The sequence below is a fragment of the Solanum lycopersicum genome, chromosome 7, assembly GCF_036512215.1.
Source record: "Solanum lycopersicum chromosome 7, SLM_r2.1".
Taxonomy (NCBI): domain Eukaryota; kingdom Viridiplantae; phylum Streptophyta; class Magnoliopsida; order Solanales; family Solanaceae; genus Solanum; species Solanum lycopersicum.
The window spans coordinates 69,400,620-69,414,338 of record NC_090806.1 but is presented as its reverse complement, the minus strand read 5'-3'; the positions used below and the strand labels follow the sequence as shown (position 1 = coordinate 69,414,338).

The following is a 13,719-nucleotide window of genomic DNA, read 5'->3' as shown; positions in this document are numbered from 1 at the left end:
ACTAGTTTCACTCAAATATTGATAGACTTTGGAAAATGCTTTCGACGTCTTTTTTACATATAGAAACATATCAAGTGGAGAAAAAGACTTCAAGGTTGTCTCGACACACTGATGTGAGTACAATCACGAAAACATCGATTACACAGGAGGAAACAGAAGGAGATGTTCGATATCTAATACACACACTTCTCATACACACTCCAAAGTACTTGTTCTTTTGCATTTACAGATACTTAATCAACATATATATTGCCACAACAAGAATGACAATTCCAAGCACCGCTAGAAGCATACACATGCAAGAGCAACCACCCTTTGTGCGTTTGTTCAAAATTCCAAGCTTTCTCTGCACCCGCTGTTGAATTATTGGGGAAAAAGAGGAAAGAAAATGAATCAAGTGACAACAAATAATTCTCACCAAGAATACAAAAGCTGAAGAAAATGAGACTGATAAGAACCGTCTTATTGACAGAGCAAGTGTTTGTATTAAAGTGTGCGTTGGTGCAGACACTAAGTTTAGGTTCTTTTTTATTTTTCCTTCTTCTTTGGATAATGGTGTCCTCCCAGCCAACTTGCTGCACATCGACTTATCCACCGGGTCACTCTACTTAACAAAGCTTAGGTAGATAAAAAGATTTCACCTAGTTTCGCCTCTCTAGGATTCAAACATTGTGCCAAGGTTGTAACTCCAGTTATTTCAACAGCTAGGCCACCCCTTTGCAGGTAGAATACTTTGTTTGGTAAAACCAGTTACTTTGCCTTTATATCAATGTCTCTCCTCACTACCACCACCACCCCACCCACACACACACAAAAAAAAAAAAAAAAAAAATTTACATATGTTCCTCTTCCTCCTTAACCTCTTTTGGTAATTCAAACACATCAGGATTATGGAATTGACAAAAATAATCAATATCCTGACAGTTCATCTGACCCCCTCCCCCATCAAAAGACAAACAAAGGTTATCCAAATGACACAAGCGAGAAATGTGACCACATGAATGTCAATTTCATGTATCATCATCAGGACGAAAGTGCTTTCCCTTCAATATCAAAAGAAAAATGTGACTACATGAATGTCAATTACCTGTGTCATAAGAAGGACACAAAAACTTTCCCTTCACTTATCCTTAATGTTCTAGCAACTCACCATTTTTTAAGCGCACACAACCAATCTCTAGATACCATCCCAATAACAAAGAAGCCCTCAGGGTGCAATGCTTAAACTTCTAAGTATTTTAACCTATTACATCCTGAACCCTAAACACATGATAGCTTTATACCTTCTTCTCAAATTAAACAAGACATGATTAGTCATTCCAAATTGCAGAGCCATCCACACAGATTCTGCGGTGCTGGAAGATGTCTATAGACTTGAGACTCCTAAAAGAATATATTAAGTCCAATGCTCACCAGAACAAGAGTTATCCTAAACAAGTTCTCACCTGAAGTCTTGAGTCTGTAACATCAACATGTTCGTCCAGGTCATCCTGCATTTTTGGTAGGACAATGAAATCAGTATCCACTTTAGTAGCAGAAAGGTTTTACTCCCGTAAGAAAATTGAGAGTAAAGTATAGTTTAATGTAAAGCAGAAAGTAGAGATCATACAATAAGTCTTGTTTGCAAGCCAAGTTCTTCATTAACTGCCAGTGCTATATGTTTAGTGCTCATCACTGTCTCCTCCAGACTCTCAAGGCCCTCATCTTGCTCTGATTTGAGAGTAACGCAAACAAATAAGAAAAATAACAGAATAAAAACCGAAAAACTAAATAACATTTCAAACTTAGTACTTCTTGCCTCTAAATTAATGTAACACTGTGTGCGTGGAGTTTAAGATGTTATTATGACTTGTATATAATATTAGTAGAGGGCAAAGCAATTAGTTAGACAGGGAATCATATCATTTAAATTTGACTAGCTACATAAATTTGAAGAGCTTCAATGAGGATTCATATAGCCGAGTCCAACTTGTTTCAACTGAAGCATAGTTGTAATTGTTTACATAAATTTGAATTCTTGAAAGCTGTGAAAATAATTTCCAATATAATTGTCACCAAAGTTTAAATTTGAGCAGCCAAATAAGAGAAAAGAGTGTCATACAAACTGGGAATGGAGGAGCAGAATAAAACTCACCTTTCATAATTTGCCGTTGAAGACCGACAACGCCATTATTGTCAAGACCTGTTGCTCTGCTCATAGCATCCACAGGCTTTATTTCTGGTCCAAGCAAACTGTCCCTATTCGCGAAGCTTGACATGTTCAATGTGGAAGCCATTTGAGATACTTTCGATTTTAAATTTGCAAGCATATCCTTGCGACGGTTCATCTCTTTCTCTGACCTACATACAGGAGGGAGAGTGCTCAAAAAAACATACAGAAGGCAACATAGCAGTAGTAACAGAATACACAGTTTTTTCGAATCTATATATGGACGGTGCAGTATGCAAACAAACTTTATAGGGACTTTTGAAAGAGACAACTGTTTACACTATTAAGTCAGATTGCAGAAGAGAGTCTCAACATTCTGAATTACCATATAGACAATGCACATAAAACTTACTGCATAAACCAACCTAAAGTTTTATTTCAGCAATTCATCTCCATGGAACTCTCTATATTTCAACTAAATGTGTTCTACAAATTCATAAGATTATCAAGGAAAAAAGGAAAATTATACTTTTTACTGTTTATTAGTTGGCACTAAGGTATGGCCCAACCACAAGGCTGAAAATTCAGTAGTACTAAGTTCATGCTTGATTTAGGGGGTGTTTGGATTGGTTTTTTTAAGTAGCTTAAAAGCTAAAAGCAATAAGTTGGTCATAGCCAACATTTATCTTTAAGCTTATTTTTCTACTATTTTAGCCTAAAAGGAAGTGCTTAAAAGCATTTTTAGTCTTTCCAAAACACCTCCTTACTTAGCTTTTAGTAATAAAATATAAGACCCTAGGAAATTTTGATTGAAAATATGTGCTCCATTAGGCATAAAAGAGTTGGAAAATGAAAATCAAATTGAAATGTCATTTCTAAACAAAATTTAATTAGAAACACATTCAACTAAAGTCCCCCCCCCCCCTACATTACCATTGCAGCCACACAATGAGAGAATCAGATAAAGAACACTCACAAAGGCTGCTTTCCAGGAAGCTTTGACAGGATAGACTGTAAGTTATCAAGTCTAGTTCCTAAAATAGTAATCTTCCTCCTTATAGCGGATGAATGACGCTGTGCTTCTGGGCCCGAAGCAGGCAATGAACTCCTTTCAGATATCATGTTAGTGATATCATCCGCGAGTTTCAGTCCTTCGTTATACTCCCGGATCCATGAATCTCCAGAAGAAGCCATTACCTGAAGAGACATTAGAAAGAAGTACATTAATTTCTGCACTTTGACTGCAACTCAAGATTATTTTTTAAAAAAAAAAAATGTAATGAGAATTGTAACCCTTTATGCTTCTTTTCCATCATTAGAAGTGCTTCATGGATGGTCCACCAAAACAAAAATATGGATTAAAAGAAAACCACATAAAAACAAAGGGCACGGAGATACTAAATCAAATCTGGAACAGAACTTCACTTTCTCATATAATGTGCAACACCATCCACATCCAACAACTTAGTCCAAATATATGAAAAACTAGAGGAACATCACAATTTCAGTTTGATCTGAGATCAAATTAACCTTGGTTTCCCAATTAAGTAGAACTGCACCTCCTCCACCAACCGTCCTCAAAAGAAAAAGAACTAAAAGCAACATAAAGAATAAAAAGGAGAAAAAATAAGAACCAGAAATGTGATCTTGAAGTTTGTAATGCATTTGTTCCTTCCTACACAACTAGATATTAGTATAGCCTATAGGATGAAGATATATTGCGATACATACGAAAAAACATACCTAATTTTTTGTCATATTATTTTTGTATGTAAATCAATTATTACAACATGAAATACTAAAACAGAAACCAACTTATTCTGATGAAATGCCATAATTACTTCGCTTTCTCCTAGCTAATCCAATACAAATACGAAATGTAAAACTCAACAACAAAATTAACTCAATTGCGAAAAAATGTGGCTACAATTATATGAAACGGCTAGTATGAAACTGAGCTACAAAAATTAACTTAAATAACAGCCAGACAAAGTAAAAGGCGGCTACAATTACACGAAACAGCAAAAAATCCCAAAGGTCACCCAATCCAGAACCCTAATTCTTCATTTGCAAGAGTATAAAAGACCAAAAATCAATACACTACATAATTAAAGTCAAAAACACCAATCTCTGCCGAATTACGGATGATTGAATTTCATTCGAGTTGATCAGTTGAAAAAATTCAAAAAAAAATAATTTATTTTTTAAAAAAAAGCAAAATTATTGAAATGATCGAACATAGGTCAAGTGACGAAGAGTTACAATTACCTCTTTCTGATCTGAATTCACGGTGGCGATGGTGGAATTGTGAGAGAATTTTGGAGAGAGAAACGGCGAGTCGGAATAATTTTAAAGAAGACGTGCCGCTAACTTTACCGGCAAAGTTTGTCCAGCTCCATTGTCCTCTTCGTTATTGTCTACACGCGCATTTGGTCATTATTGAAACCACTTTTATCTTTTCCTCTAGAATACTATTAATTAAAAGGGAATAAGAAAAATAAAACTACTAAAATAAGATAATTATTTGGCTAAACTTATACACTCATTAGCTTATATAAGTATTTTTTTAAATTGATCAAGGTATTTAACAAATATTAAAAATATTTGAGAGTAGTGCTACAATATCCGTTTACTTATTTTTTATTTCAATTCTCGACCTCAATTTTTTTAGCCAAGGTCATGTCTTATTAAATTAAAGTTGTGATGCAAATCACGTGTGAGTTCTTCTTTGGCTTGTCTACCCCTCTTAACTCCTGCTATTATCAAGCTCTCACGCCTTCTAACTGGTTCGGTAAGTTAAAGTTGTGATCCGATATGTTATATCCTTGCGCTCTAAACCTTATTCGATCTAAATCTACATCTCTTAACTCGCATTACAATCAACCTCTCGCACCTCCTATCACGTGCCCAAAACATCTCAGTTTCGTTTTTCTCATCTTATCCATCACAACCTTCTCTTGTATATTCTTCGTTCCTAGTCATCTCTCCTATTACACCCACTAATGTATATGAGCATCCTTATCCACTACATTTAGCTTCTGGACGTGGTAGATATTCACGATTGACAATATTTTAACTCATATAAGAACGTTGCTCTAATAACTGCTAATAAGTAGGACTTACTTTTTTTTATGCGATCGCAACAAGGGACCATGCAGGATGGTTAAACCCGGAGAAGAATCGATACCTCAGAGGTGAGTCTCCATTTTGCTCATCTGTGCTAATAGGATATGCTACATATCATCATCAATCTCCACGTTTTCTAATCTTTATTTCGCTCATCCCGCGTTAATTGGACATGCAACATCATCATCAATCTACCAATTTCCTATGCTTAATTTTTTTTAATTTTAAGTAAGTCTCGAATCATATAATTTTCTGCAAAAGTTTTAAGCTAAAGCTTGATGAATAGTCCAAAAGGCAACTATTATCAATTTCTCCTCCCTATTAAAATATATAATCGTTGTAACATTGAATAATCTATTTGAGAAAATTTGATAAAAATAACCTCTTGGGTTTGGAAAAAGTTCACGGTCCTCAAAACATACTCATGAGCAATTGTAATTCTTTAAATTTGCAAAAAGATAAACAATCTTGATCTAAGTCAATTATATAAGAAATTATAACGATTAATTTTTATAAGATCTATAATATAACGTAAGTAAAAATACATCAAATTTTCGTCAAATTTAAAAAATGCAATATTAACTTAATTAAAACTAGAAACAAAAATTACTGCATTCCTGAAATAGATTAAAAACAATGCAAATCCTTTTCCCCTTCATATTTTTCATAAAATTATAATATAACTTACATAATATTTTTCAAAGACACTGTTTAGTAATATAGCCCCATTTAAAGTTTAGGACTTCTTCCCTTTTCATTATTTATAAAACTAGCCAGATTTGGTGCATGAACTACACAAACTAAATTATTTTATCCTATCCCTATTATTATTATTGAAATATACAAAAACGAAACTACAAAAGCAAGAGACAAACGATGTTACTTTATTACATTTTAATAGTTTTCAAAAAATAAACCATTTTATGGTCTTTATATTCTAGCCATTCATTTTTCTTTTGGCCCTCAAGACAATGGAATCTTTGTTTTTCCAAATCATTCATCTCATAAATTATTGAGAATCGAGAGCCAATCCAAATTAATCTTTATATTTATTGAAATAAAAATAAATATACATAGATATTTTATTCTATTCAAATCGTATTTAAGAAATTACATTGAATTTATTATTATTATATTCGTTAAAATTAGTAAGTCGTATATTATACCTATGATCATTGTGTACCATATAAATAGGGGCAAATGAGTAATAAGCAAAAAAGAAAAAGAAAAAAAGTAGAGAAAAAATGAAGTAAAACTAGAGAAAGCGGCGAGTCAGCAACACCGTGCGTGAATCGCGAAAACCCGGCACTCGACGGCGCAGCAGAGGCTGCTACTACTCATATGCTCTTCAATCGGAGAAGACAGTAGTAGTAGATTTTGTTACGGAGCTCGCCGGTGAATCGAGGAAGTGAAAGCAACACCGAGTTCGAAGATGTCAGACCTAGATAGGCAAATTGAGCAGCTCAAGAGATGCGAGCCGTTAAAGGAATCTGAAGTTAAGGCTCTTTGTATGAAAGCTATGGAAATCCTTGTTGAAGAAAGCAATGTGCAGAGAGTCGACGCGCCTGTCACTGTAAGTCGAATTAAAAACCCTACGTTGGAGTTGATATAGGAAGGTGAAGATTGATTTTGACTTGGTTCGATATACTGAGCTGAGGTTTGAGTTTACTTGTCAAATGAGAGAATTGATGTATTTATTTTATTATTTTTTTTGCTGGAATCAGTCTAGGTTAACTCTAATACAATTAAAACCTTACGTGGGAGTGATATAGGAGGGAGGAACTGGGATTTTGACTTGCGTCAATACTGTAGGGTAAATACTGAGCAGAAGTGTGAGTGTAGTTTGCCAAATGGGGAATTGATGAATTTATTCTCTCAATTGTTTTGATGGATTGGTCTAGGTTAAGTGTTGGTGAGGTAGAGTTTTTATCTGGCAGTGTTCCAGCTTTTTAGAACTTAATTCCGCCATGAAAGTGATTTCTTGTCAAACGACTCGATAGTTAGAGTCGCCACTTGTTTATACTGGATTTTAGCAATACTGCAAACAATTAAGGAAAGTAGTTTGGACATTTTGATGTTTTTTTTTTTTGATAAAGTAAGTGGTATTAATAATAGCATCAAGAAGATGTTAGAATTACAAGATATGACATTTGGAGGCTCTTTTTTGATTTGGTACGTTCGAGGAATTGGAATTTTGTTATGGATTTTTCCTTTGTTGTTCTGCTGGTTTTGTTTGAGGGTCCCTCTTGGGGATGGACATGTTATTTATATTTGTCGAAACTCAAAAGTTCCGAGAATTAATGTGGATAAATTTGAAGAACATTTCTAGATTAATTTTATATGTCTAGGTTAATTGTCTTTAATATTTTTAATTATTGCGTCATAACTAGAGGAATCACGTTTATTAGGAAGCTACCTTAAAGTTCCAGCGGCACAACTCTATACAAGCAGCTCCATTATATGTTGTTCAGCACTTGATTCAATAATAAAATGACCTACCATCTACTATTATCTCTATAGTAGAGATGATAACTTCTTCCTACCTTCTTTTTGTATGAAAGTAACTTCTTCCTACCTCACGTGAGTCACACTAGCAGTTGGCGGAAGTTACTCTCTGTGTAGTGTTAATATTCCTGTTTATTTGTCGTTACTGTTTTGTCAGCATCATACCTTCTTTCAGGCTACTGTTTCATTGACGTCACATCGTATTTGTATCTATCATTGGTGTTTCCTCAGTATACCTAATTATGAAATCAGGAGTTTGTGTCATTAAGATGAAGATATCAAAGGATACCTCAGTCTTAAATAGTCTGTTTTTGGTGCACTCAGATGTGTAAATTGGAAGTTCAATTTCATTGGTGCATCTGTAGTTCACGTTTCATGCATCATCAATCGTCTAGGATTGGTGACATTAATCAGTTAAACCTGTCTGTTGAGGGCTGATATTATTGTTCCACGTCTGCTGAACTTGTCGAGCCAGTAGTCCATCTCGCCAAGTCAATGCTACACATGACATTGCTGAAGCAGTGCCATGTTAGTATTGCCTAGTTGGCTCTGTGGATTGTAATGCTATGGTCCAATTGATAGTATTTTGTTTTGTCACCGATTTCATTTAACTGGCTGCACGATATTTCACATTTAGCCACGACTCTTGTATTTATGGTGGCATCACGATTTAGTTAATAAGTTACAGCATAATGCGAATTCAATTTTACTTTCACCCTTACTTTGGTGACAATATTCAAATGAATGTTGTGGCAACAATAACTTTCTTGTTGTATTTGACTTGGCTTTCTAGTCTTGATTTGCAAACAACGAGTTGCTTCATCATCTTGAATTTGAAGATGAAAGTTAAGAGAATTAGTTGGAATGTGTCCTGGGTTATTTTATATGTTTAGGTTAGTTGTGTAAAACATCATTTTGATAAAGGAAGTAATTTTTTTAAAACATTTAAATGAAGTAATTTTTATTAATAGGGCCAAGAGGGTGTTAGCTTTACATAAATATATTACAGGTAATTGTGTATCATGTTAATAGAATATTCTTATTCTTTTTGTTAGCAATCTTGAAGATTATGAAGGTTTCGTTGTTTTATGTAGTCTAAACACTCTTTCTTTGCGATCAAGTATAGCTTATACTTACTAATACAGTCATTTTATTAATGATTGTACTTAGATGATCTTGAAATTGAGGAAGTATCACTCTTTCATGTGACCTTATCAACACTTCTTTTTTTTCCCCCGAGACTAAGTATAACCTAAACTTGTCACGATCTCTTAAATATTTTGGTGCAACAGTTAAATCCATATGAGCTCCTCTTTTCACTGAAATTGCTTCTTTATATATTATGCAGTACTGGTTAAGGTTGGAACAATGTTATCATAGTTTTCCTTCTGGGAGTTGGAGGATATTCATGAGAAGCTTCTATGTGATACTGTTCCATTTTTTGTTAAATAGCTGTTTCTTCTGGAGGAAATTCAATCAGCATTTATCTTATTCTGCCCAGTGAATGATATATCTGCCAACAGTTTGTGATGTAGAAGTATTAGTCATTTCTCTTGTCATGACACCAACTGGCTTGGGACTCCACAACTAGCTCCGAGTTGAGGCTTAATTGTTATTGTTATTGCTGCTTACTGGGGTCCATCCTGGGTTCTGGCTGAGTATATTACACTGCACATGTTGGATAGAGGGCTCACAAATTTGGTTAGGATCCAGAATGTCTAGAAAGAAGAAGCAAAATATGAGTGTAGAGAATTTGCTACGGATGAAGGACAATCACCAATGGATTGCATTGGATTGTGGAGTCTCTTGGGATATATATTGACATGTATAATATTGACTTGTGAAATTGTAAAAGCTACAAGAGGGAACAGATTATCGTAAATTCTTATTCATTTGATTGACTATATGGCCTTATCATTTGCAGATGATATTCTTAGGTGCTATGTTTGCATTGTAGTTATTTCATGCAAGTTCCACTAATGTACGTTCAGGTATTGCTTGAAATCTGTTTCAGCTATTGTTTTCTTGATGTGCAGATATGTGGTGATATCCATGGACAATTTTATGACATGAAAGAGCTATTTAAAGTGGGAGGTGATTGCCCAAAGACAAATTACTTGTTTCTCGGAGATTTTGTTGATAGAGGATTTTACTCCGTTGAGACATTTCTTCTTCTACTAGCTCTTAAGGTATTTTATGTTTCTAACTGTCACTTCCTGTGATATCAGGTACATATACATATTCTTGCAAGTTTTATCTTATTGGTTAGACTTAGAATTATTCTTGAACCCACGTGCTATAGCATTTACTGTTGAAAGTTGGTTATATGAATATTTCTAGTCCCTGCAGTTTTTTGTTTCCTTTGTAAAACAGATGTTTTGAAACAAATAACATTTCAGGGATATACCGTTGCATACGCTGTGCAATCTGAGATAAGCATTCCAGCCTGTGTTTGCTTCATTTTTTGTTCTTAATAGTGTAATGGAATAGAAGTGGAATTTATTTTGATTGGAAACAAAATAGATGAATTGGATTCATTAAACTTTCATATTGTATGGGATAACTACAGTCTACATGTGCTTGCTTTTGTTGTACATCTTTGCCGCATTGAGTTCCTTTGGATTCTTGAGTACAAGGCGAATAAGCTTATAATGATATCACTGTTGAATTTCTTTATCAGTAATAAAAAAATATCTCAGTTGCTTTTTAAAGGAAAAAATTGACATTGCAATTATTTAGATCATTATCAACTTTAAGGACTCTCCCACCCTCATCCCACCCCAATCCGCCCGACATGAGGATGTGATCTGACAGTTTCTTAAATGTTAGTGTCCATATGATGCTCTAACTTTTGAGATCCAAAATAAATTGTTGCATGAGACTGAATTTTTTTTGTTTTATGAAATAGCACACTTGATAAAACACATTATGACAGTCTGCTTCTTGAAGCTCTAATAACGTCGGCTTCAGTACCATCTCTGTCACATGTTATTCATTTACCTATCTTGTCTTTTCTGTGCATGCTTCCCCCACTTTTTCAATCTTTGCCTTCTGTTGCTGATTTCCACTTGACTCTGCTTCATCCTAAATTGATTTCACTTCGGAAAATAACTGGCTCGTCCATTTCTTGTTAAAAAGATCTTTGCTTCAATGTACTAAGTTTTTTTGTGACTTCCTTTGTTGAGTTGCGTATAGTAGATTACTAGATTTACATCCACATTCATGTCTGTTACTCAACATGTCGCCTTTTCCCTTTTAATTGTGGAAAAAGAAAATAATTGGTAATGCATAATCAGGTGAGATATCCCGATCGGATCACTCTTATCAGAGGTAACCATGAGAGCCGCCAGATCACACAGGTTGGTCCTTCATTTTCTCTACCAATAGCTTATAACTTATTATATGATCTTATTCTCTTCAAAATTTCCAGGTATATGGATTCTATGATGAGTGCCTACGGAAGTATGGTTCAGTAAATGTTTGGAGATATTGCACGGATATATTTGACTATTTAAGGTTTGCTACTTTATTCTACTGACGTCTGAAATTGGGGAACCAACCTGATATGTCTGATGCATTTATATTAGATCCACTGCTTTCTAGTTTGACATAGAACCTCTCCCCTCTGTCATGGTTCCCTTGTCCACTTGCATGACATACTTGAGAAATTTTGGACTTTGGTGTTCTGCTGATCCTCTTTTCTCGCTCCAACAGTGTACATGTATGACTGTGTGAACAAGTTATGGTACATTTACATTTGGTGTACTGAACTTCTATTACTTGTCTTGATCATAATGCAGCTTATCCGCTCTTATTGAGAATAAGATATTCTCTGTTCATGGTGGTCTCTCTCCTACAATATCTACATTAGACCAGGTTTGGAACTAGTCTCTGACTCTGTTGCTTGAACTTTTACTTGTGATGGAATGCGTTGACATCATCATGTCTATCTCAGATTCGAACTATTGATCGGAAGCAAGAAGTTCCTCACGAGGGTGCCATGTGTGACCTACTATGGTCAGATCCAGAGGACATCGTTGATGGATGGGGATTGAGTCCTCGTGGTGCAGGTTTCCTTTTTGGTGGCAGTGTTGTCACTTCATTTAACCATACAAATAACATAGACTACATATGCCGTGCACATCAGTTAGTAATGGAAGGATATAAATGGATGTTCAATAATCAGATAGTTACAGTCTGGTCTGCTCCAAACTACTGTTACAGGTCAGTTAAGTCACAGGGTTAGTTTGTAATTTGTTCTTCCTCTACTGTCATTTTCCTCTTTTCTTTTGTCAGAGGTATCCTTGTTTCATTTTGGAATAAAATAATTTTGTATTCATTTGAATACATTGCAGATGTGGTAATGTTGCAGCAATTCTTGAGCTAGACGAGAATCTTACTAAGCAGTTTCGTGTGTTTGAAGCTGCTCCTCAGGTTTGTCATGTTTGGTGAATGAGGAATATGTTATTAATTTATCAACATGCTATTTTCACTCGCAATGGTTAAACAGAAATTCCACATCCCATTGTCCTATATATTTCTTTCATTCATGAGGCCTTTATTAACATAACAAAATGCAGTGCAAGGAGAAGTGGCAAGGTACAGGGCATAGAAATACTGGAACTGTCCAAATAGATTCTGCCAATTATAAAAATAGAACTATTGGAAGAGAACAAAAAACATCATGACACACTGTACCAATGTCCATCCAGGCTGTCCAGCAAATGTGCACCCCCCCTCTTCCATGATAGGACTTTTTAACCATCTAAGAATACCTTCTGAATATCACGTCGCTTAAAAATGTTTACATTGAATCCGCTCTGGCTATTAATAGAAGTTCAGATTCTAGTTTCCATTATCAATAGTATTTTTAGTACTCTCCTACTATCGAAGTCTTCGGTTTTATATTGTTGCTTCCTGTGCTTCAGTTATCGTATTAATCGTTTGTTGCTACACCACTGTATTTCCTTTTCATACTGATTTTGATATGCTTTATTTGTACCGAGGGTCCATCGAGAAGGGCCTATGCATTTGGAGTTATGAATAGAGAATGAAGTTATGGTCTATCTCTTTCTTTCTTATCAAAAGAAGAATGAAGTTATGATCTGGTGATAGATATGTGGAGAAAAATATGTTTTTTACCGTTAACTTATCAACAAATACATTGATCTTTACCAGTATGGGCTGAGAAGGCACACAGTTACTTGTATAGGATGCCTATGTGAGACTCTTCCGCGCAATCTTACATTTGTATAATTTTTTGGTGAAATGCAGGAATCAAGAGGAGCACCTGCTAAAAAGCCTCCACCAGATTACTTCCTGTAAGACAACACAAATGATTCAATTTTTGCCATCAATATATCCATATTGTCGACAATATGGCTCTGTAGAGGAGATGCAGGAGTTGCTCTCACATGATTCATTTTGGTAGAAAAGCTTCTTGGTTTAACCGAAAGAATGGTACCATTGTTGGGGTTTCTAAGATCTGAATGCGTGTCGCCCATTTTGAAATCCCATACATGTTATTTTTCCTTGTAATGGTGGTGTGTGTAATAGAAATGGTGGGACATTGAAGTGATAGTTGCAATTATGAGGCAACTTCACTCTCCTGTAAAGGAGTTGTATACGACTTAAGTCGAGGACCCTTTTTTCAGCATCTTGTTACATCTGGACTTTGGTGAATCAGTAAATGTTTCTTGGTGTCATGTTGCATAATAACATGCACATTTTGTATGGTCATATTGTTGTGTTTGTATTAATTATTAAGAGACCATGAAATATCTAATCTGTCCCAAAATGAGTTATGATATTCTATTTTTAGAAAATGAAACATACGTAACAGATTGAATAGAAATCGTACACGTACTCATTGATACATGAAATGATTTTGTTGATAAAACTGTCCTAAAGTGGACAGAAAGCATGGAACACCTGGTCAA

At 35.0% G+C, this 13,719-nt stretch overlaps 2 protein-coding genes across 4 annotated transcripts; one reads left to right on the top strand and one right to left on the bottom strand.

Moving 5' to 3' along the window:
• Positions 1-5: 5 nt before the first annotated feature.
• LOC101262735 (syntaxin-51) lies at positions 6-4,807 on the bottom strand. Of its 2 annotated transcripts, XM_004244033.5 has the most exons (6): positions 4,418-4,807; positions 3,126-3,346; positions 2,135-2,340; positions 1,610-1,710; positions 1,446-1,490; positions 6-355 (listed from the first exon to the last, which is right to left on the bottom strand). In XM_004244033.5, the coding sequence occupies exons 2-6, from the start codon at positions 3,341-3,343 to the stop codon at positions 224-226; spliced, it is 702 nt and encodes a 233-aa protein (XP_004244081.1). In that variant the 5' UTR covers positions 3,344-3,346; positions 4,418-4,807; the 3' UTR covers positions 6-223. The 2 variants fall into 2 exon arrangements, with proteins under 2 accessions (XP_004244081.1, XP_010324299.1); XM_010325997.3 differs by lacking the exon at positions 4,418-4,807 and having other exon boundaries at positions 3,126-3,363.
• A 1,635-nt stretch (positions 4,808-6,442) lies between these two features.
• LOC101263042 (serine/threonine-protein phosphatase PP-X isozyme 2) lies at positions 6,443-13,519 on the top strand. Of its 2 annotated transcripts, none has more exons than XM_004244034.4 (8): positions 6,443-6,848; positions 9,817-9,969; positions 11,077-11,139; positions 11,211-11,296; positions 11,581-11,656; positions 11,736-12,004; positions 12,136-12,214; positions 13,055-13,519. In XM_004244034.4, exons 1-8 carry the CDS (start codon positions 6,708-6,710, stop codon positions 13,103-13,105), a joined length of 918 nt encoding a protein of 305 aa, XP_004244082.1. In that variant the 5' UTR covers positions 6,443-6,707; the 3' UTR covers positions 13,106-13,519. The 2 variants fall into 2 exon arrangements, with proteins under 2 accessions (XP_004244082.1, XP_069143673.1); XM_069287572.1 differs by having other exon boundaries at positions 6,495-6,848; positions 9,129-9,969.
• Positions 13,520-13,719: the final 200 nt, after the last annotated feature.

Coding starts and splice junctions, on each gene's coding strand:
- LOC101262735 (XM_010325997.3), bottom strand. CDS start 3,358: ATGTCTCTTCAGGTAATGGCTTCTTCTGGAGATTCATGGATCCGGGAG. Junction 1,711..2,134: donor TCAACGGCAAATTATGAAAG/GTGAGTTTTATT, acceptor CTCTCAAATCAG/AGCAAGATGAGGGCCTTGAG. Junction 356..1,445: donor TTACAGACTCAAGACTTCAG/GTGAGAACTTGT, acceptor ATAATTCAACAG/CGGGTGCAGAGAAAGCTTGG.
- LOC101263042 (XM_004244034.4), top strand. CDS start 6,708: ATGTCAGACCTAGATAGGCAAATTGAGCAGCTCAAGAGATGCGAGCCG. Junction 6,849..9,816: donor GAGTCGACGCGCCTGTCACT/GTAAGTCGAATT, acceptor CTTGATGTGCAG/ATATGTGGTGATATCCATGG. Junction 9,970..11,076: donor TTCTTCTACTAGCTCTTAAG/GTATTTTATGTT, acceptor ATGCATAATCAG/GTGAGATATCCCGATCGGAT.